Here is a 23539-nt window from a genome sequence, read left to right on the forward strand (position 1 = left end):
AACCCACTGCTAAAGTGCCAAGAAAAGACCTGAAGTCCCCCACCCGATCCCTGTTCCCTCAAGGAGCGTCCCAATAGCCCTACTGTTCCCTAAGCTTCAGTCCAGTTGTTCCTGTGGCTTCCTTCATTGTAATTCCAAAGGAGCACAGCAAATTTTGGGTGTGGTAGAAGTTGGGGAATCTATTTTCCAACCCAAGTCACATATTCCTTTGTGGGCAACCTTCCAGGCATTGTGTGCCTGTGGCGGACAGGGCCAGAGGCAAAAGTGAGAGGAACCATGGATGTGAACCTTACCTTTTATAAATAAAAGGCTACCCTGCAGCCACACGACTGCCAGAGGTTTCTTCATATGCATCTCTCTGTGTCCTCAATGCAGGCAAGCAAGAGGGGCAAGGGTCTTGGACATATCCCAGCCAGGATAAGGCCTACAAGAAGGGGGCGGGATAGGACCAGTGTGTGGTGCGGCCTGAGAAGGAGTGTGGGTTGGAGAGGGTGCCAAGGACCAGGCAGAGAGGCCTGGAGGGCTGCATTCAGACCCCGGAGCCTGAGGCTCTCCAGACCTGTCACAGAAAGACCAGCCTCTTACCTCACCCATCCTCTGGCTTTTCCGAAACCTTTCCAAAACACTTCTCCCACCTGAGTCAGTGAAGAAGTTCCGTCAGATGCTCACACATTGTTAATTTATTCTTAAGTGAACGTGCTTAAGCAAGCAGCCTAAACCCTAAAGTTCCCATCATAATCTCATTAAGCACATCTTAAAGGGGGAGGGGGAGATCCTAGAAGGGTTCCCAGACCATCTGCAAAACACAACCTCAAATGTCATTTCCCCACCACCACTGCATTTAAGGCCCAGAGATCCTGCCCCAGGTCTATTTATCACAGTACTAGCCCCCATCCGCACTCTGCATTTAAAGCAGTATCAAAGCACTTTAAACAGCCATGTCTTCCCCTAAAGAATCATGGGAAGTGTACTTTGTTAAAGTGGCTGAAAGGTGTTAGGAAACCCCTATTCTTTTTTTAAAAAAAAATTAAGTTTTTACATCAAGTTTAAGGTATATAAAACAAACAGAACAATAACAATAACAACAAACAAGTGCGGTATAATCAAATTTAAAAGTCTGGGTGCTGTAGCTAATGGAAGGGAATAGGGGTCTCCCAACAACCACAAACTGCACTTCCCAGGATTCCTTGGGAGAAGACATGGCTGCCTAAAGTGTTTTGATACTGCTTTACGGTGCAGATGAGGACCTGGTGGAAACAGCAAGCCTCAAAGCACTTGTTCATGGGTTACCCTCCCAAATTTCTCTTGGACCCCATGTAGGTAAGCAGTCCATGGACATGCCCCCTTGAGAGAACAGGTGGGACCACTTATCCTATCTTAGACCTGGAGCCTGTCACTCGACGGCTGGCTTAATCAAATGGCCGTTGAAGGTGATGTAGATGTCTGACTCCTCACTGTAGATGCCGTTCTCCCTCTCCCGCTTGAACATCCGCACCCAAACCTCATCCCCTTCGTGGAGGTCGAGCATGAGGCTCTGGCTCTGCATAATGCTCCGCTCGCTGGGCTGCGAGTAGAGAATGGCCACCTCGTTGTCGTTCTTCATGATGTGGAGATAGGTTTCCTTGTAATTCCAGGTATGGACATTGAGGTTGAAGAAGTAGATCCCTGGCACATAGCAGAAGAACTTCCCCGTGAACATGTTGAAGTGTTTGTAGAGGTTGACGAACTCGGTGTCGAAAGTGACGTGCTGGTAGTAGTCAGAACTGTGGAGGGGTTTCCGCCGGCCCACAGAAAAGGCCACGTAATGTTGCTTGCAGGAGTTGCCTGGTGGCCCAATGTGGCCTTTTTGCCCTTTCTGGCCGCTATGACCACGAAGGCCTCGTTTACCCGCTTTGCCTTCCAGGCCAGAAATTCCTCGCTCTCCCATTTCACCTTTTTCGCCTGAGGGCACAAGGAGAAGGCAGATTGTGAAAGTGCTTATCTCCCATGTAGTTGTGGGCTGGAGGGTAGGGGTATCTGGCCAGGACAATAGTTTGACTGCATTCCTGAATTGCAGGGCATTGGACTAAATGACCATTTACGTCCCTTCCAACTCTATGATTCTATGGAGACCAGGCAAAAACATAAGAAGAACCTGCTGGATCAGGCCAATGGCCCATCTAGTCCAACTTCCTGTTCTCAGAGTGGCCAACCAGATGCCTGTGGAAAACCCACAAGCAGAGCCTGAGCACAAGATCACTTTCCCTTCCTGCACTTCTCAGCTACTGGTATTCAGAAGTGTTGCAGGCTTAGCCAAAGGAGGCAGAGTATAGCCATCATGGATAGGAGCCACTGATAGCCTGAACCTCCATGAATTTGTCTATCCCTTTTTTAAAGCCATCCCAGATGGTGGCCACCACTGCCTCCTGCGGGGGTGAGTTCCATAGTTTAACTATGCGCTGAGTGAAGTAGTACTTTCTGAATCTTTTAATATCCAGGAGCCAGTTTTCAAAGCTAGAATTCAGTTTTGGGACATGCGAAGTAAGGGGCGATGCCAATAAGGAATGGATTTTGAACAAGTGGCATTAAACATGTCTATAGTTTATATGAAGGACCACCTTTACCTGTATACGTGCCCTCATGCTGATATTTGCTTCTGTGGTCCTTCTGGGTGCCCACTGCTGAGATGGGTCAAGTTGGCATGCACACAGTAGATCTCTGCAGACCTCGTAGTTGAGCTTTGCATATATCCCTCTTCAATGCTATCTTTTACTGAGATTGGAATCAGCCTGAGTGTTACAGCAAAGCTCCTTAAAATATTATGGATCCTTGCCAGCGTTACTACTATATCTGGATAATTTCCCTTGCTCTTGGCTGTGTATCACTTTGTGAGGGCAAAGCCCTAAAAAGCAACTTAAGGAAAATACTTTTAGGTAAATACATAAACGTTGCTCAGCTGGGAGGCGGAATTAAAGGGTGAAGGTAAAGGTAGCTAGGTCATGAGGACAGCCCCTAGAGGAACATCCATCCATCACCAGATTAGTCAGCACCAAATTGCTTGCAGCTGAATGTGTGAATTTGTTCCACTGAAAAAAGAGTACATTTGAAATGATGTTGAGTGCTTTTCCATTCCAACTGGTCATTATAAGAACCCTGTAACTAAGAAACAGTGCCTGGGTTTGCTTTCTCCGCCTCCTCCCTCCAAAGCCTTTTTCCTTTTGTGCTGTGTCTTTTCAGTTATAAGACGGAGGACAGAGACCGTCTTATCATTCACATTCATAAGCCTTTGGTGAAGAGATGGGGGTGTCGAAAAGCAGGGGGTTTGGGGTTGTTGTTTTTTAAAGCATGTTGCAAATCAATGAACAATCAATGTCTATGGTTTCGGAATGCCATTAACACACTTCAGCACTGGATGCTGCAGACATTGAGCAATAAATGTGCCCACGTGAAGCGACTCTTGCAGGGAAGAAGGACTAACCTTGGACAGCTGCTTACCTTTCAAGATTGTGATGTTGATGGTGGGCTGGATCCTGGGCATGGCATAGACGGAGTCGCTGGTCATCCGAGTGTAGCGGGAAGCGGTGATGGAGCTGGGCTGCTCAGCCGGCCCGCAGCATCGCACACATGATGAAACCCTCCGGGCCTCTCTCTTTGGGAAGGCTTTTTCACCCAGTGGTCTTGTGGCATGCAGAGAAGAAGCCAAGAGCAGGAGAAGGGGCACCCTCATCTTGGACTAGCCAGATTAGAAGGAAGAAATGTTTTCAAGGGAGAGGGGAGGGACTCTGGGCCACCAAACTTACCCTTGCATTGCTGGCATCTTGCTGAATCAGGAACAACAAACAACAACAAAAACAACTGGTGGTGGTGGTGGTTTTTTTCTGGCTGTCTTCTGAATTTATGGCTAATTTTAATTATTTTTATGTTGTGCTGCTTTGGCAGCCTTTTTGTATCTCCATTGTCTGCTGCTTAAAAACCATGGGGTTATTTTGGTTGCCCTTTTCTGAACCTTTTCCAGCTTAACGCAGTGCTTTTTTCTATTAAAAAAATGTTTAGGGGTACTCTCATTTTGACTCAAGAAAACCACCATTTTATAGTTCAAATTGGGAAAAAATAAACACAGTAAATGGACAAAAGTACAAACATTCACAAAATGTTTAGGGGTATGCGTACCCCTGCTTACCCCCAGAAAAAAAGCACTGCTTTAACTTATTTTCTTCCACAACATGCCTGATCCTTTTTCAGCTCAGGACTTTTTTTTTTTTGGAAAAAAGGTTTGCTGACACCTTTGCTTCGCATGCAGCTGAAGAAGATCGGTAGGAAAAGAGAAAATGCATCAAATCTATTATTAACTATTTTGCCAGAGAAACATCCATCCCACAGTCTCATTTATCTGCTGTAGCTACCTGTATATAAAATGATGAATGAGTGCAGCGGGCCTGCGGTGTCTGAACATGACAAAAACCGATCAGAGCCCTATTTGCTCACCATGACAGATGCTTCAACCATGGGGGGGGGGGGTTAGTAAAAAGAGTGATGGGTGAAAGGAAGCATCCTGGGGTCTGAGACACATATTTTGGGCTTATTAGGTTGTTGTAGAAAATAAAGACACCTTCTATTAGTCCCGAAGTCAGTGTGTTTAGTTTCCCCCACTTCCTCTTTAACAGCAAAGATTTGAAAGAGCACCTGCTAAGCTGTCATGGGGCATTAGCAAAAATACGCTAGAAACCTGAAGTCAAAGATTTGGCTTGTGAGTTCAAACCATTAAGTGGAATTATGTGTGGAGGGTGGTCCATGAGGCAAAACAGGGACACTGCACCACCATTCTCAGCCTGTCCTCAACCAGTCCCCATCTGCCTGTTTTCTTACCCCTTTTTGGGGGTCAAATGAAGCTTGATATTGCTTCGTTCCTTGAGAAAGCAAGCCTTGCATCTGCTGAGGTTTAATTTTTGAGCTTCTGGAGCTCAAGGACATCACACCATGCTCACACTGTACCAGAACAAACATTACTTAGTACGGATAACATCTCAGCTTACTGTGCTTCTCGGTGTCCCCGTTATATGCAGATACAGATCCTTCAGAGGTGAAGTGATAATCATTTTTACTTGCCACGAACTCACCCAGTTTAAGCTCGTCGTTTTCCCCTGTGGTATTACTAACGATCCAAAAGCTTCGCTGTCCTTGCGGTTTTATGAGAGGTTGTCCTAGAGAAACCAAGAAAACATCATCAATTCATATTGGGAGCCTGTTAAGTCCCCCGTTCAAATCTCACCTCCAGTATGAAGCTCACTAAAGGTAAAGGGACCCCTGACCGTTAAGTCCAGTCGTGGACAACTCTGGGGTTGCGGCGCTCATCTCGCTTTACTGGCCAAGGGAGCTGGCGTTTGTGCACAGACAGCTTCCGGGTCATGTGGCCAGCATGACTAAGCTGCTTCTGGCGAACCAGAATGCCGTTTACCTTCCCGCCGGAGTGGTACCTATTTATCTACTTGCACTTTGACGTGCTTTCGAACTACTAGGTTGGCAGGAGCAGGGACCGAGCAACAGGAGCTCACCCTGTCGTGGGCATTCAAACCACCGACCTTCTGATCGGCAACCCCAAGAGACTCAGTGGTTTAGACCACAACGCCACCCGTGTCCCTATGAAGCTCACTAGGTGACCTTGAACCAAGAGTCACCAGCATGGCACCAGTGGTCACAATGGCACCCCGTTTTCTTTTCCTGGCACCCATGTTTGAGCAAAACTCACACACTGACTTCCCGTTTGGTCACAAAGTGTTGAGGGTGGCTACTTTTTAATTCCTTGAAAAGTACATAGAGCTGAAGGAGGAAGTTGGGAGAGTAGCCCTCTTTACCACTCCCATGTGATTTTCATGGCTCAGATAAATTATAGTGGAAGTTATAAGAGTTGTGTGGCCCCCATGGCACTTACTCAAAAATCCGAAAGGTTGGTACCCCTTCCCCCTGCCATGTTAAAAAATTGCCCTTTTTTCAGACTCTGATTCCCAATCTGAAATAAGGAAATAAGAATACTGCACACATGCCCCACAATATTTCACAGCTGAATATAGGGACATAATTGCAACTTCATACTTTTGGGTACTTTTTTGCTATGGCAGTCCAAGCAAGGCATTGTGGCTGATGTGTTGCTACCACTGGAAAGAGAAGCCCCAAATGCCCTCTTCTCTGTAGTATTTAGTAACAGAGTAGCCTACATGACAGGACGTCTTTCCATTATGAATTTTCTCACCTGCATCTCTTTTCATTGGTCTGCTACTTTCAGGGGTGGGGAGAGCACTTTTGTGTTGCGAGGGGTTAGGAGTAATAAAACCCCCGCATTCAGAAGCCATAAATCACCAAAATGGGTCCGGCAGGCTTCCCGATCACGTAGTTCCAAAATACTTTCACTTTCATAGCAGAGTTTAAATGCACAGCGTTCGTGAAGCGTTACCTCCTGCAATATCGTCTTTGTATAATCAGTAGTCTTTAACAAACGTACACTGACTCCTCCACTGTCAGCAAAGCATATTTATTACAGCGTAGCATAAATCAAATGCCCGGAGATGAGGCATTCATGGCTCCTCTCCGGTACAAGCAAAAACGAAACCAACCTTCTCACACAGACTTCACAGTCGGTCTGAGAATTATAGAAGTCTCATATTACAAAGTAAAACATCACGTCAGTTCCTGTGTGACGGCGTAGCTAGATCTGTGTGTAACCCTTTCAGATCCTCACATGGTATCACATCAGCGACTCAGTGGTATTATTATTATTATTATTATTATTATTATTATTATTATTATTAAAATTTGTATAATGCCGTTCATCCACTGATTGCATGGTGGTTCACAACAGAAAAATACAATACAAAAGCACAACATGAAAAAAGAGCAAAAAACTCAAACCCATAATATTGAGAAAGAGCGAGGGTCTGACTTGGTATAAGGCAGCTTCCTATGGCAAAAAATTGGGACACCTTTAGGCCTGATCCAGCAAATGAATCTTAAAGTCTCTCTCCCCTTGGCACAAGAAGGAATCAAAGAAAAGCTTGGAGAGGGAGTTAAAGAGCTAAGCTGATGGCCAGGGGCCATTTCTGCCTTCCAAATGGCAAGACCGAGATTACATTTCTCTGGGAGTATTCAAAGCTGATCATGTTATTGAGAAGAAATCCTTATCTTTGAAGTGGAGGAAAAGGAAACCAGACCAATTGCTGGCTCAAAGATTATGGGAGCCTTTTCATTGCAAAGTCAGGAAACACAGCGGGGGTTGTTCTAAAATCAATAGTGGTGTTAATTTGAAACTGGAAAGTACTTGTCTTTTTGTCATGGTGACTTCTGTTCTTAGGAACAAAGTAATCCACTTTATGCCAAGCCAGGCCATTGGTCCAACTTGCTCAGGATTTCCTACACTGACTAGCAACAGCTCTCCAGGGTTTCTGGCAAGGGAATACGCTCCAACAGTCCCAATTTTCCCAGGAAAGCCCCAGAATGTCTAAAGCCATCATGGCTTCTGCTTTGACCCCAAGGGCACCTAATTTCTCTCCTGGACAGGGACAGCAGTGGCATTGTGAAGGAGACATGAGGGCTCCTCCCCTTTCCCCCCAACATGGTGCCCTTCTAGGACCTTCTGAACTACAATGCCCATTGGCCACCCAGGTTACCTTGCTGTGGGATGGGAGATCTGAAGGTTCTTCCTTAGGACTGATGGGAAGGAAGTGACATCACTGCCACCCCTCCGGAGGAAGCAGAGCTGTCTCCTTCACTCCGTCTTCCTCTTGGCTTCAGAGCTTCCCACGGACTGGGGTCGCTTTCCTCTGGGCGTTTGGGCAGACAGCAGGGGCTGGCGTTGGTTCTCTAGCACCGTGATGTTTGAGCCACAAAAAGGGGTGGAGATTTCAGCAAGGAAGCTTCGACTTCAGAAAAGAAGTGCAGCTACTACAGCAATGGTCAAAGTGTTTACAGTGTTTTCTGCTGCTTCTGGGAACATCCTGCTGATATAAGTCCCTCTGCCGCCAAATGGTTTTGAGACATTTTGATAGTGTTAGTAGCCAAAACAAGTGGTGGTTCAAGGATTTTTGGGAATAGATATAGTTATATCTCCCATGCAACTATTAAACTCACTTTTCACCTTCCCAACTGCATTTCTTCACGCTAAGCTAGGATCGTAATGAGGCACTAGAAATCCTCCCAAAGTGGCTGTGTGATGACAGCCTTGTGTTTTTAGGTATATAGAAAGGCATGGAAAAAGCGGCATAGAAATGGAAAAGGCACAGATCTCCTGCATTATTGTGACATACGTTGTAATGTACAATTATCATTATTTATTAGTCGCATTGTTGCACTCAGGTGTCTCAAAGTGATTTACACAATAAAAACAGAAACAGCAGTTCTATACATGCAGTGAATGGCCAGGTTTTGCCTGAGGGCCAAATTAAGATGTGACATTAAGCATGCAAAATACTAATAATTAATACTAATAATTAATAATAATTAGTCATCATAGCAGTATGTATTATGATTATTTTTTATTGATCGTCTTCCACAATGCATCTCAAGGTGATGTACAATTTTAAAAAGATAAATAAGAACACAAAAACAACAGAAATGTGTGTGCTTGTGTTGCCCTTTTATTCCTGCTCGTTCTCCATGGGGCTCAAGGTGGAAGACATAATTTCCTCCTCCTCCTCATTTAATCCCCAGAACACCCCTGTGAGGTTGGTTTGGCTAAGAGGCAGCAACTGGCCCAAGGTCACCCAGTGAGCTTCATGGCTGAGTAGGGATTTGAACCCTGGCCTCTCAAATCCTTGTCTGACACTCTAACACTAACCAATACACCACACTGACTTAGACAGACAGACAGACAGACAGACAGACAGACAGACAGAAAGACAGACAGACAGATACCAAAGGATGCCCATGGCAGAGACCCATTCGTCCAGCTAGAAAAGTTTGTCAGAACAGAATAAGTAGTAGTAGTAGTAGTAGTAGTAGTAGTAGTAGTAGTAGTAGTACCCTGCCCCAGCCACTCTTCAGTTGTTTCCAGAAAGTGCAAACAGTGGGTGCCTGTTGTATCCTCACAGAACAGGGGCAGCCACACTGGAAGCCCTGTTTGCAAGAGTTCACAAAGGCTCCAGGAGGGTGCAGACCCATGTGAACAGACCCCCTTCATAACTATGGTTGCCAGCTGACCAAAGAAAGGGGTTGGGTCAGCTTGATCTGCAGAAATCAGCAGGTGAATCTTGGCATTGCAAGAAAATGAGCATTGTCCCCTGCTAAATGTTTGTTATGCGTACCTGTTCTATTCCCTGCTGGGGCAACAGTGTGAACACCCAGAAAGGTAATATTTCCCCTTCTGAAGATAATGTAAGCTTTCTCCCCTCATCATCAGGCAAGGGATCCTGCACTGTCAACAGTAATAGCACAAGTAGATATCTTCTCCTTTGGGAAAGCTTTGCCTGTTGAATTACTGCCTGCCATGCAGCTGTTAATAGCAGAGGAGCCCTACCAGAAGGCAGGGTGGCAACCCTATTGGGCTGCCTTGGGCTGTAACAGAGAGCTGAATCATAATCTCAACACATTAAGTTTTTTGTTTTTTTTAATTCCCATTGAGTCAGAAGCAGAGCTCTTTCCATTACAGTTATGTTCCTGGCAAAGGGGGAACCTGGGTTTCATACCATTTCCAGCCAAATGTTTTGGCTAGGAATAAGCCCTCATTTTTTTCTTTCTTTCTTTTACTACTAAGTTAGGAAAGGGGATGCAAAGTCAGATTTGCTTTACTATTCCTCGAATGTGTGAAAAGTTGCATATATTAGAGAAACGTGTGCATAAGAATGCATACATTAGTGAAAATAGCATACTGTTACAGAAGTTGGGTGCCACCCCCCCTTTCATGCCAACTAGTAGCAAGATTCCAGGTGCTCACCCAGCGGAGGCTGTCATAGCTTTAAGAAATATGGTTTATTCGCCTATTTACACCTTCTGTCTGCATGGAGGGAGTCCAGATCTTACAGCATGGTCATTTCCAGCAAACCTTGTCCCCCAAAGCAGTGCTGCACTGGAGGCAAAGGAATCTCTCCCAGCCAGCCTTCAGCCTGCCTGCCCAAGATGGATCTCTTGTCTGTTCTCTCCCTTCTTCTTCCCAGAACCCCTTGCTCTAATGCCTCTCTTTTCCTGACACCTCAAACACACACCACATCACCATGGCAACCTTTGTCTGCCCAGGCCCAAGAATTCCTTTCCGGTGGGCCATCGACACCTTTTGTCATGTTAATGCCTCTATCCCAAGTGCTTGGAAAGGAAGCTTAGCCTGTATTTTTCCACTGGCTTCCAATCCTCCCTTCAATACTCCAAATAATCAAAATCCTATCATTTATTAATTTCTAGGGTTTAGGGGGGGCCCAAATCTATAACAATATTCTTTTAAAATGCATTGCATTTGGACAAATGTCCTGCAAAAAATGTACCGTATCTATTAGGAACAATAAGATGCAAATTATTCCCTACAATGCAGACAACGTTTAAGGAACACACACACAAATGCAGAGAACTGAACTAGAAAAAGGAGGTTGGAAAATATTTGGAAAAAGGAGAAACTGAGAAACTGAAATTGACAGATGCCTACACCCCTCCCCATTGGCAAGGACAAAGTACTCTGCATGTCCTCAGTGTGTTTCTCATGTTTGCTTCATGATATTCCTTCTCTTGGCCCTACAGCATAAAGTAGGGTTGCCATATGTCCGGAATTTCCCGAACATATCTGGAATAATGCAGTCAGCAGCAGTGTCTGGGCAGAAATTGGCAAAATGTCCAGGAAAATCCGAACAGTGCCATTTTTGCAGAATTTCCATTAAAAAAAATAGCTCAAGAAGCTCAACAACTTTTACCTCTGGGTTTTCACTGCTTGGAATCAGGCAACCCTATAGCAGAAAGCCATGCTTCTAGGACTAGAGGAGAAAGGACATTATGACCCATGGGTAAAAGAGCTTCCCCTCCTTCTACCAGAGCACTATGCTACTCTGATATCTGCAACAACAGGTCATTGCTCCTGGCTCGGAGGGTGAGGGTGGCACCTGTGGAATCCTTGCCAACAGCAGTTCAGAAGAATTCAGCAGAGAGCCTCCCCTCCCTCCCTGCCCGGGGCTGCTCTTTTTGTGTGACTGCATTAGCATGGCATTGATCATAAAAGTCGATATCACCACCCGGTGCAAGGGAAGCTTGCTGTGACGAGAGCCGCAGACAGACGCAACAGGAACCCGGCACCAGTCTATGCAGCTTTGATGTAATGAGGCAGGAAACCAATTCTGTCAATGGCTGCTCAGCTGATCCAGACAGGCTTTCTGCTGCACAGTAGCGGGAGGGGAAAACCTGGCAGACTTCCCCCTACCTATCTAGGATGCAACCGTCCCAAATCCTTTTTGATCCAATCTTGTCTTTGGCAAAGTGGGGATCAGCAAGAAGAGGCCCCAGGGTGGGATCTGCCTTCTTCCTTCACCTCCCACCCCCATTCATGTCAGGAGTAGGGCTGGGGGAGACGTTCAGTACAGTCCACATTTAAAGGCAAACCTACATACCGGTAATTCTTCAGATGCCCTCTATATGAAGAAGCTCGAAGGGAGATCATGGACCCCATACTGGTGAGGTTTGCAAGCCTCCCAGAAAAGCAGTTATACAACCTGCTCTTGTTAGGTAAAGACCCGATGATTACCAGGGCGGTTGCCAGATTTTGTGTCCAAATTTGCAGATATAGACCTTCCTCTCAGCCCATCTAAGTTTCTCCTCAATGGAATCTCGAGCGAGCCGGGCTCAGCCTTCTGCAGCCACTATTTTAAATCTTTAACATTGTAATGCAATTAATAATTTTCTTTTAAATCTTGTTCAAAGAGTTTTATATATGTAACATCCCCAGAAAGTGTTTCGTCAAAGGGATCCGCTGTATTTATTTTTATTTTTACTTTACCTCCTTTTTAAGAGCTGGTCTTTGACCGTAATAAAGAATGATTTGATTTGATTTGATACCGGTAATTTGCACTCTCCAAAACTAAATGTGAATTGAAACCCGGCCATCCTTCAGAATTCACACTTCTCACAATTTTGCAGCGCAGTTCTTCAGCCAAGCAATGTGTGCAAAAATGCATATATCGGGGGAAATGGAGAAGAAAAATTCTGATATTAGGGGATTTCATTTCGTGTTCTCAAAACATGCTTAACTATTCCATATAGAAAGGAAAATATCATACCAATGTAATCTTCCATGAATAAATCACCTGGATTATATGCCCATTTTTGCACCTCTGTCCAGATCAGTCCAGGAAAGACATCATCACTGCCTCATTTACCCCACTGACAGGTTACAGGGATGAACAAATCTGTTCATTTCAGCTTCTTTTGGTTTCTCATTTTTCCAATCTGAAATTCAGTCCCCCCCTTTCCAAAGCAGTTTGAAAAACTCTCATGAAAATTCATCAGCATTTGAGTGCATACTTCTCCTAAAAATACACATTTTTATATCCAGTTTTGACTAAGGCACACTTTGTTGCAGGCAACACCCCCTACTATAATGCATTTTTGTATGTTATTTTCACCAATATATGCATTTTTATGCACCCTTTCCTCTAATATATGCATGGTTGTACACATTGCTTGACTGGACCACTACATCACAAAATTTGGATAAAAGTGCATTTCAAAAAATTCTATCTTGGTTCGCATATTGGTTCAAGGAGTATGAATTGGCTAGTTCCTCACTAAATTGGGAACAGAGTCAAATTTCTCCCCCGATCCTAGTAACAGATCAATTTCTCCCCCAATCCATAGTAACACTTCAAACTCAAAAACTGGAGCAACCAAACTTGTGGCCTTCTCGGTTTGCCACCCCTATGAATTCCTTGGCATAAGCTTTCATTCTGCTGCATATCACTAGTTCGGGTGTCACACAACTTACCTTTGTGACTCAAAAACTCCTTTCTCCTCAGCTTCCTAGCTGCCCTTTGCTCAGCCTGGAGATCTGAGTGCTCCCTTGTTCATTCAGGGATCAGACTTGTGGTTTCTCCCGCCGTTAGAATCTCCCTTCCTGGTATCCAAACGAAACACTGGGTAGCAAGCCAACTTCTTATGAAACTCTGTGGCCTCACATGGCCAGTGGCTCTCAGGAAGATTTTCTTGGAGTTGCTTGCACACACATCCAAAATGATGTTGTGGGTTCAGCTTCTGCATCTTCAGGTTAAAAGAGGAGGCAGGAAACTTAACCAGACCAACGTCTTCTGCACCCAAATGGACAAGAGGGAGACATGTGGAATTCATTTTTCTTTGAGAACTAGCATCCCTTAGAAGGCCACTTTCCCTCCCAAAAGAATTTATTAATGTAATGTGATCGACAGATGTTCTCGGCTTTGGCAAGGGAGTGAACTTTCCAACCATGCAACGTGCTTTGGAGTCTTGGATCAGCACTGAGCTGAGAATATACATTCTATGAACTTTAAGTGTAGGATTCAGGTCAGCTGTAGACTTTTGCCCCATAAAGACATCCCTTGCTTTCTCTTGCTCTTCCTTCAGAGCTCCTCCTGCAAACCATCTATTCCATGAAGCCGATAGCTTTACCTCTGTGCCTTACCCAGCATGCATCTGAATGCCGGTTGCTGGAAACCACAGAAAGGGAGAGTGCTGTTGGACTCAGATCTTGCTCGCAGATTTCCCATAGGCCTCTAATTGGCCACGGTCCAACAGGATGCTGGACTAGATGGGCCATTGGACTTTTCCAATAGGCTCTTCTTATGACCTTATGTTGTAGAGTAGTGGTTCCCAACTGGTGGTCCGTGCACCCAGGGGGGTCCACATAACACACCCAGGGGGTCTGCAGCACCATTTGCATAACAAAAACTACCATAGGGATATTAGAATTTTCAAAAGTAAAAGGGGGTCCATGACTTCACTTTTGAAAAACTAGGGGCCCCACAGTACTTATGTAATTGGGAACCACTGCTGTAGAGCATATGCTATGAATTCATAAGGTCCCATGCTCAATCCTTAACACTTCCAGTTTAAAAACAAGGATCTCGAGCATCAGGATTCCTTGAGGAACATCTGCCAGTTGCATAGGATACTGATGTAGGTCATGTCCAGTTGACCTGTTTACTGCACATTCAACCTGATTTGTCTGCAAGGAGACTGTGTGTTGTCAAATCAGGCTATTGTTACCCTACGCTGGCTAATGCATTTTGCTGTCACTTTCCTTACAGCAACAAGTTGGAGGGGAGGGGGGAGGTTCAGGAGGGTTCTTGTGCAAAAGCACCGAATATGCTTTCGCGGCACAACCTGAATTTTCTGGGAGGTGATTGAATCCCACGGACAAAATAGCAAGAACCTGAAACCAGCTAAAGATGAACCAATCAATGGTCTAAGGCATGAGTAGGCAAACTAAGGCCCAGGGGCCGGATCTGGCCCAATCACCTTCTAAATCCAGCCCGCGGATGGTCCGGGAATCAGCATGTTTTTACATGAGTAGAATGTGCCCTTTTATTTAAAATGCATCTCTGGGTTATTTGTGGGGCATAGGGATTTGTTCATCCCCCCCCCAAAAAAATATAGCCCGGGCCCCCACAAGGTCTGAGGGACAGTGGACCGGCCCCCTTGCTGGCCCCTGGTCTAAGGATATTAAAAAGAGCCCGCTGCATCAGACCCCAAACTCATATGTCCTAGGACTCTGTTCTCAAAGTGTATAACCTCTGGGAAACAACAGCCCCCTCCCCATGTATGATTCCCGGCAACTGATATTCAGAGACTTACTGCTTCTGACCGTGGAAAGAGAGCATAGCCATCATGATTAGTAGCCATTAATAGCCGCCTCCTCCATGAATTTGTCCAATTCTCTTTTGAAGCCATCCAGGTTGGTGGCAATCACTGCTTCCTGGGAGAGTGAGTTTAACTATGTTTAACTATGCACTGCATGAATAAGTCCTTTCTTTTGTGTGTCCCGAATCTTTCAGCATTCAGCTTCATTCGATGCCCATGAGTTCCATTGTTATGAAAGAAGGAGAAGAACTTCCCTTTCTCCACTTATGTCATACATAATTTTTATACACTTTTATCATTTCCCGTCTAATTTGCCCTTTCTCAATAAAAAGAAACAGATTTATATCTTTGCACGAAGACTAAGAATACATAACTGCATTTGCTCACATTTAAAACTTCTGCAATTTCCTCTCCTCTCCTTCCTCTGTTGTTCCCTCCCCTGGCAAAATTTTGTGTGAATTAATTTTTAAATGGGTAGTACAATTTATGAGTTTGCACCCATCAGGCCAAAAATCAGCAAAGTCATAATAAAGTCGTGTTTTCGTATGCCAGCTTGATTCAAAATGATGCCCAGCATCCAAATATCAATGAAGATGTCCACTCCCACCTTAGAAACCCTGGTGCCAAACCTATGCCAGAACAGTCACACCAAGATTGTGTTTCAGTCTGCCATCTTGACTCAAAGTGACAAGGTCCACTGTCCCCACAACACAAACCCTCATGTAGTGTTTTGTGATATCTCCAAAGGTGGAGATGCCAAAGTCATGCCAAAGTCACATTTCAGTCTGCCATCTTGATTCAAAATGGTGGTCGGCTTCCAAGCATCAACAATCACTGCTCCCTCCACCTTGGGAACCATCGTAGTGAACTTGGCAATGACATCTAAAGAGGTGGCCAAACCTATGGAGAGCAGATGGACAGACAGACCACTTTCCAACATATATAGCAGATGAAGATTGTTTCATACAGAGCAGCTCAAAACCCAAAACAGAACTTGAAATGGAGAGAGCACAGAGTGACTCAGAAGCAAACTGAGCAAAAAGGGCAAATCTTGGGGACTGGGTGAAACTGGATTCTAATAATGCCACATTTCAAATAATGCCATATTTCAAACAGTGAAAATCCAGACAGAAAAGTTGTTGAGGTGTGGGTTTTTTTGTTTTTGTTTTTTGCAAAATTGCTAGTTTTGGGGAAAATTCAGCAAAAATGGCACTGCCAACATGGGTTGCCATACGTCTGGATTTTCCGGTACATTTTCCCAATTTCTGCCAGCTGCAGTATTCCAGATATGCCCGGGAAAATCTGGATGTATGGCAACCCTATTCTAACTGCAAGAATACTCAAGTCTCACCCCCTACCTCTCAACTGTTCCCATTCCTTTTCAACTTTGGAAGTCTAGTTCTGCTATCTGGAGCTTTTCATAGCACTTTTGAATAGAAATGGCAGGTGGGATTACACAGTATCATGGCTACAGTGACAATTTCAAGATGAGCACAATCAAGTTGAAATAGAGAGAGGCTATTTTGGGGGAGATCGTGGAGCTTTGCCATCTATTTTTTAGAGAGCGGAAAACGGAGCACTCTCTGACAAGAGAGAAATTGAAGAGGATTTGCAATGTCCAGTCTCCAGCAGCAAGAGAACAACCATAATTTGGTGCATGCCTCCTCCATTCTTCTTCTGATTCATCGCCTCCTGCTGCCGCTACGATGTACAAGCAAATTGATCCATGCACCACATTGAGAAGTTTGCTTGAACTTTGGAACAAAGAAATGCAGGCAGCAGAGCAATGGAAAGGCCACCCACAGGAAGTGATCTACAACACCATCTTGGTACAGGGCACTTCACAAACAACAGGTCCCACGGGCAACCAGGACCATCAAGGGGATGGAGCAATTCCCCTATGAGAAAAGTCTGCAGCCTTTGGGGCCTCTTCACTTTGAAAAATGGTGAGTAGTAGCAGTCACTAAACCTTCTCCTGACAGCAGAGGTACACAGTAAAGGGATGGTATCCCACAATATACAAAATACTGCTTCAAAACCCCACAAACACCTTTGATGTGATCAAAGAACAATGGAAGCACAACATAGGCTATGAAATTAACCCCACCCAATGGACTAGAATGTGGTTTGAACCTCCCTTTAAGCCCATATCAGCCAAAAGAAGGGACCTCACTCTGAAATTCACCTACAGGTGGTACTTAACACCACAGAAACTAGCACTGTCACACCCAGGAACCTCACCAAGATGTTGGAGAGGTTGCACCTCCACAGGCACATACCTCCACATGTGGTGGGAATGCCCTAAAATCCAACCCTTCTGGACAGCAGTCCTACAATATATATGCAAAATAACTAAACAGGTATTAGAGCTCCCCCCGGAATTGACCCTACTGAACATCTTCCAAGATCATAATGACCATTCACATTATACAGAGCTTATAACCCACCTACTCTCAGCAGCCAAAAGACACATAGCCAGACACTGGAGAGACCTGTCAGGAGTAAACATTATAAACAGCCTTGCTAGAAAAGCTAACCAATAAACTGAAACTGACACGGGGACAATTAGAAGAGGACGCCCTCACCCCAGTATGACTCCCCTTTATCACATACACAGCCCAACAAGACAACGACAAGAATCCACCAACAGCATACGAATCAATCTGGCTTACGTGACCCAACAAGCCCTCCCCTCTCACAAATGCAAACAAACCTCACTGCAGCCAACTAAAGACAACCAACCACACCCTGCCCCCCAATATACCTCTCACTACCAAGGAGTATAAAGGAATAGAAAGAGAACCTACCCAGTTGACGGTGACACAAAACCCACACGTACACTATATAAAAAATATACCGGTAAGCCTCACCACACCACCCCTCCTCTCCCCCCTCTTCTTCCCCAGCTTTATACTGTACTCAACACTAAGGTCTCACAGCTAATGTAACTGATTTGTAGGAAAGCCCGAAAAAAAGAGACAAGGCCCGTACTTTTGTAAACCAAGAAAATCTATAATAATTTTTTTTTTAAAGGGGGGAAGAAAAAATGTAAGAGGAGACATGATAAAGGTAAAGGTAAAGGGACCCCTGACCATTAGGTCCAGTCGCGACGACTCTGGGGTTGCGGTGCTCATCTCACTTTACTGGCCGAGGGAGCCAGCGTACAGCTTCCGGGTCATGTGGCCAGCATGACTAAGCCGCTTCTGGCGAACCAGAGCAGCGCACGGAAACGCCATTTACTTTCCCGCTGGAGCGGTACCTATTTATCTACTTGCACTTTGACGTGCTTTCGAACTGCTAGGTTGGCAGGAGCAGGGACCGAGCAACGGGAGCTCACCCTGTTGCGGGGATTCGAACCGCCGACCTTCTGATCAACAAGCCCTAGGCTCTGTGGTTTAACCCACAGCGCCACCCACGTCCCCATAGAAGTCTATAAATTGTCTTCTTTTTCTTCTTTGGCGGTCACTGATAGCCGAGTAAGATTGTCTTCCACAAACACGGTTTTAACAGTGAATCTGTAAGTGACTTTGGAGGCCAATTCACTTCTTCCACACTAAATTGTACATGGTGTGGAAGAAGTGAATAGAGAAAAGTCCACCCCCCCCCCCATGACGCTAGAACTCATGGACATCCAATGAAGTCAATCCAATTGTTGGGAGTGTTTCATCTAGTCCAACATCCTGTTCTCACAGTAGCCAACCAGATGCTTAGGGGAGCCCTTCAAGCAGGACCTGAGTGCATGAGCACTCTCCCCTCTTGTGGCTCCCAGCAGCTGGTATGTAGAGTCATTCCTGCCTCCACATAACCATCAAGGCCAGTAGTCACTGATTACCTTCTCCATTCATTTGTCCAATCCTCTTTCAAAGCCATCCAACTTGGTGGCCATCCCTGCTTCCTGTAGGGAAAAGTTCCATAGTTTAAATACGTACAGTGTGAAGAAGTCCTTTCTTTTTATCTGTCCTAAATCTCCAAACATGCAGCTTCATTGGATGCCTATCAGTTCTGGTGTTATGAGAGAGGCAGCAAAAACTTTTTTCCCTTCCACTTTCTGCTCCCCATGCATAGTTTTATCAACTTCTCTCACCTCCCTTTTCTCTAAACTAAAATTGCTGAATTGCTGCAACCTCTCTTCCTAGCGGAGTCACTGCAACACGGTGCTTTTCAGGTGTTTTGCAGTACAGCTCTGCTCAGCAGAAGTCGGAAGGGATCAGGGGATTCAGTTCATATTTGAAGCCAAATCTATCAAATTTGCACTTTCTGAAACTATCTGCAAACTGATGTTATCCTTCGAAACTTTCCCTGATCCTAATTTTGCTATGCAGTTCACCAACCAAACATTTACAACAACAACAAAATGTATATATTAAGGGAAATTGCGCATAAGAAGATTATATCGGTGAAAATGGCAGACAAAAATGCATTGTATTAGAGGAGATTGCAAAAAATGTGTACGTGAATCAAAACTGCATAGTTAATTGTTTATTAGGATAAATTCACACTACAGTGCTGATGAATTTTCATAAGGATTTACACACACACACACACACACCCTGCAAATTGTTGCAAATAGTGGAGAATGGAAGTTAAGATTGGGAAAATGAGAACCAGAGAGAACCAAAACTGACAGATCTTTCCATTCCTAGCAGTCAGTTCCCCATCTGAGCACTACTTAGACCAGCTTCCTTAACCCATTGCCCTCCACTTTGAACCACAGCTCTCATCATCCCCAGCCAGAACAGCCATGTCAGCCACAGCTAATGGGAATTGCAGTCCTAAACATCTGGAGGACTGTGTTACAAAAGGCTGGTCTAGACAAAACTATGCATTTTCCTACCTTTTGAAACCTCTCCCTTTTACTTTTTAAAAAAATAATTTTAAAAAAATCTCTTGGGAAGGAGAAGCCTGTTCTAGCCACTTTTGCCATCAAGCCCTCACCTTCCAAATTAAACAGCCATGGCAAAGCCTCAGGCGTCTCAGCGAAATACCTGCAATCTTTAAATAATCACAGCATTCAAGGAAGGGAAATGTTTTTGCCTGCCCAGTTGATTTACGAGGCTTGGCTTTCCCCCTTGTTGGAAGATTCTTGGAGGAGAGAGGCTTCAGCTGCAGCCAGGGGCTGCAGTTCCGCACACAAACACATGCATGCTGTCTTTTTCAGCACACAGCAAATTACAAAAAAATCACTTGTTTGCTTTTTTAAAAAAGAACCCAAAAGGTACACAGGATTGGAACATTTGCTTTGCCAGCCGAGCTATCTTCCTCTGGAGCCAGGAGGCAAAAGAGCCTCCATATAGGAATAACAGACTCATCAAATTGTAGAGTTCGAAGAGACCCAGACGGTCATTTATTCCAACCCCCTGCAATGGAGTCCCATTACTGCAGGGGTAGCCAGAGTGTTGCCCTCCAAATGCAGTTAGACTACAACTTCTACCACTGCAGACAGCATGGCCAATGGTCAGGGATGATGGGAGATGTGGTTCGACAACATCAAGATGGCACCCAAGCCCTATTGCATAAACCAGTCTTTGCCAACCTGGCACTCTCCAGCTATTTTGAGCTACCCCCAACCACCGTTGGTCTGGTGCTTTGTCCTGCTGTCAGGGGCTGGTGGGGGTAGAGTCCCAGAACATCTGGAGGGCCACAGCTTTGCCACCCCTGCCCTAGCCAAGCAGGTACACAAAGCACAAAGACAGACATCACCCAAGAGCATTCAAAACGGCTTTCTTCAAGGGCACAATCATTGTTGGGGTGGAAGTTTCCAACTCTCTGCCAAGGCACCAACGTCCTGCCTTGTCTTCCAAAACAGCTGACTAAGAAGCCATCGCTGGAGGATAAATATAGACGCCAACCACAGGACCAGCTGAAATGTCTGCTCTGTGAGTTGTCAGCGCCTGATCAGAACCACACCCTAGCAGAGTGAAGGAGCGGGAAATGGAAAAACTTTGGGCAAAGTCAGCAGAGGCTCCCTGTTCACCAGACACGGTTCCCTATTTCCTGTAGCTGCCTGTCTGCTAAATGTTGGCCCTCTTTAAGCCTTTGGGGGACACCCTCATCCCTGTTAAAATTTGGTTATTGTGAGTTGCTACAATGATCAAGCTTCAGGGTTCGTCTCCCTTCCCAGGCTCTGACGTGGGGAGTGGTTGTGGCTGATGTATTTTGTGTGTGCTGTGGGTAACTCCCTGCACATGGACCCTAAGACAGCATTTAGGAGTGTTTCATGTAGTATTCTCAATAATTCAATACAAAACCATGGTGTTTTTTTTCTAATAAATCTTTATGCAGAGACCTCCAACTGTTTGAGGCAACAATGCTTCTGAATACTAGCTGATGGAAACCCAAAAGAATCGTAGAATTGCAGAGTTGGAAGGGACCCATGAGGGTCTTCTATTCCAGCCCCCTCAAATGCAGAAATCTTTTTGCTCAACATGGAACTCAAACCCACAACCCTATGATTAAGAGTCTCATGCTCTACCAGATGGGAGAGTGCTCTGGTCCTACTTTGTGATGTTGCCTAAAAAAGCTCAACAACGTTTCCATCCAGATTTTCACTGTTTGAAATATGGCACCCCTAGGTGATGATGGTAATTCAACAGCTCATCATGACAGCTCCCTCTGTCTATGCCAAAAGGCAATCAGCTTTATTGATCCATGATTGCATTTGCACACACGCCAAGGAGCAATGTTTGATCAAAGTTCCCCCCTGTTTTAAAGACTAACAAGCTCTTTATGTGCCTGTGTACTGAGAACAGATCTGTGTGAAATGGCCTCTTGAAACACTCCAGCTAACTTACAGGGACAGTAATAAGAAACAGAGGAAGCAACTTGGTCAAAGAAGGAGGAAGCAAATGGTCAAAGGCCTGGAAACGATGCCTTATGAGGAACGGCTTAGGGAGCTGGGTATGTTTAGCCTGGAGAAGAGAAGGTTAAGGGGTGATATGATAGCAATGTTCAAATATATCAAAGGATGTCATGTAGAGGAGGGAGAAAGGTTGTTTTCTGCTGCTCCAGAGAAGCGGACACGGGGCAATGGATTCAAACTACAAGAAAGAAGATTCCACCTAAACATCAGGAAGAACTTCCTGACAGTGAGAGCTGTCCGACAGTGGAATTTGCTGCCAAGGAGTGTGGTGGAGTCTCCTTCTTTGGAGGTTTTTAAGCGGAGGCTTGACAGCCATCTGTCAGGAATGCTTTGATGGTGTTTCCTGCTTGGCAGGGGGTTGGACTGGATGGCCCTTGTGGTCTCTTCCAACTCTATGATTCTATGAACTTTATATTGAGTCAGAGCAATGGTCCATGCAGCTCAGTATTGGCTCCACTTACTGGCAGCAACTCTCCAAAATAACAAGTGTCTCCCAGCCATATCTTGAGATGCTGGGTTTGAACCTGAGACCTTTTGCAGGCAAAGCAGGTGCTCCAACAGTGAGCTATGGAACACAAGAAGTCATATCATCTAGCTCAGTATTGACTACACTGACTGGCAGTGGCTCTCAGGAGTCCAGGCAGGATGTTTCTCCCAGCCCTACCTTGAGATGTTGGGGGGGGGGTGAACCTGGCACCTTCTGCAGGCAAAACAGATGCTCAGCCACTGAGCTACCTTTACAGCCTGAGGAAACAAAAAGTGCATTAGGAGGGTTTTGTGGGATAATTCAGATGCAAGCAAGGTCCTTGGCAATGAGGACGGACTTTTAAATTGGCATGTATTTTGAAAAGGTTATCTGTACCTATTAGGGCTTTGTCTGAATACTAAGTGCTAGCCACTATGCCTGTTGCCTTTACCCTGCTCCATTAAATTGAGCAGGATCAAAACATCTGTGCTCCTTGCTTTCCTTTTTTGTTTTATTTATTTTTTTGCATTAGAAGTCTCATTTCGGTTATTTGCACTGACCTTCTGCACACCTCTCTTGATGTGTTTGTTGTCGAGCAGCTGCTTGGTGATTCTCTAATCGCATCAAGAGCTCCTTGCCATGAAGCAGTCAAGAAGCAGAACAGTTGGGAAATGAGCAGCGCCAGGAGAGGGAGGCAATTAATAGATCAGACGACGGCTCACTTTCTCAGGTAATGCTTTCTCCCAAAAGGAGGGCCGGGCATCCAAACCAGAATGAAGCACACCGTGACTGGCAAATGCTTTTGTCTGCATTTGCTGGTGGCTCTCAGACAAATCCATTTGCCATGTTCAAGCAGAAAACGTGAGCACTGTTTATTGGTAGCAGTGGGAGGGCATCAAGGGCCACATTCCCTTCCAGGGGCCACATGCCAGTGTTGGGTGGGGCCAGAGGTAAAAGTGGGCAGAGCAACAAATGCAATTTTCACCCCTGTCAAGTAGACTGGTTTCTGCACACACCAACACATCTCTTCGCCTTGCAGGCAAGCAAGAGGTATCATCAGAATTTAAACACACATTCATTACAGCCAAGGGGAAATGCTCAGGGTGCGAAACATAGCCAGTGAAGAGCTTGGCCTGAGAAGAGTTCTGAGAGCTAAATATCCAGAGGGTCACACACCCCACTGCTAAACTATAAGAGGAACATGAGAAAAGGGTTTCCTGTTCCACTTTTGAATGTGAAGCTCATTAAAAGGAATGCTGTGCAGGCAGTGACCCTACCCATCTTCCAAAAAGAGAAGTCTCCCAGAGGTACCTAAGATGTACAGTCTAAAAAGACATGTCACAAAAGGAAAATGTGTTAGGAGGGAAGAAGAATTAAGCAAGCTCTTTGTTACAAGTTCAGCTGGGTGGGAAAGTTCAAGCAGATGAGGAGCCAAAAGTTGCTGATCTTTT

At 45.2% G+C, this 23539-nt stretch overlaps 1 protein-coding gene across 3 annotated transcripts; it reads right to left on the reverse strand.

Moving 5' to 3' along the window:
• Positions 1–1224: 1224 nt before the first annotated feature.
• On the reverse strand, positions 1225–13229 carry C1QTNF8 (C1q and TNF related 8). 3 transcript variants are annotated; one of them, XM_033167216.1, is made up of 3 exons: positions 12917–13229; positions 3475–3712; positions 1225–1941 (listed from the first exon to the last, which is right to left on the reverse strand). In XM_033167216.1, exons 2-3 carry the CDS (start codon positions 3704–3706, stop codon positions 1394–1396), a joined length of 780 nt encoding a protein of 259 aa, XP_033023107.1. In that variant the 5' UTR covers positions 3707–3712; positions 12917–13229; the 3' UTR covers positions 1225–1393. The 3 variants fall into 3 exon arrangements, with proteins under 3 accessions (XP_033023107.1, XP_033023108.1, XP_033023106.1); XM_033167217.1 differs by lacking the exon at positions 12917–13229 and adding an exon at positions 7638–7654; XM_033167215.1 differs by lacking the exon at positions 12917–13229 and adding an exon at positions 5097–5176.
• Between the last annotated feature and the right edge of the window lie 10310 nt (positions 13230–23539).

The sequence above is a fragment of the Lacerta agilis genome, chromosome 13, assembly GCF_009819535.1.
Source record: "Lacerta agilis isolate rLacAgi1 chromosome 13, rLacAgi1.pri, whole genome shotgun sequence".
NCBI lineage: Eukaryota > Metazoa > Chordata > Lepidosauria > Squamata > Lacertidae > Lacerta > Lacerta agilis.

Excerpts from the sequence above, each read along its gene's own strand:
- C1QTNF8 (XM_033167216.1), bottom strand. The coding sequence starts at position 3,706 with ATGAGGGTGCCCCTTCTCCTGCTCTTGGCTTCTTCTCTGCATGCCACA. Across the intron at positions 1,942-3,474 it reads CAACATCACAATCTTGAAAG|GCGAAAAAGGTGAAATGGGA; the intron begins GTAAGCAGCTGT and ends TTGTGCCCTCAG.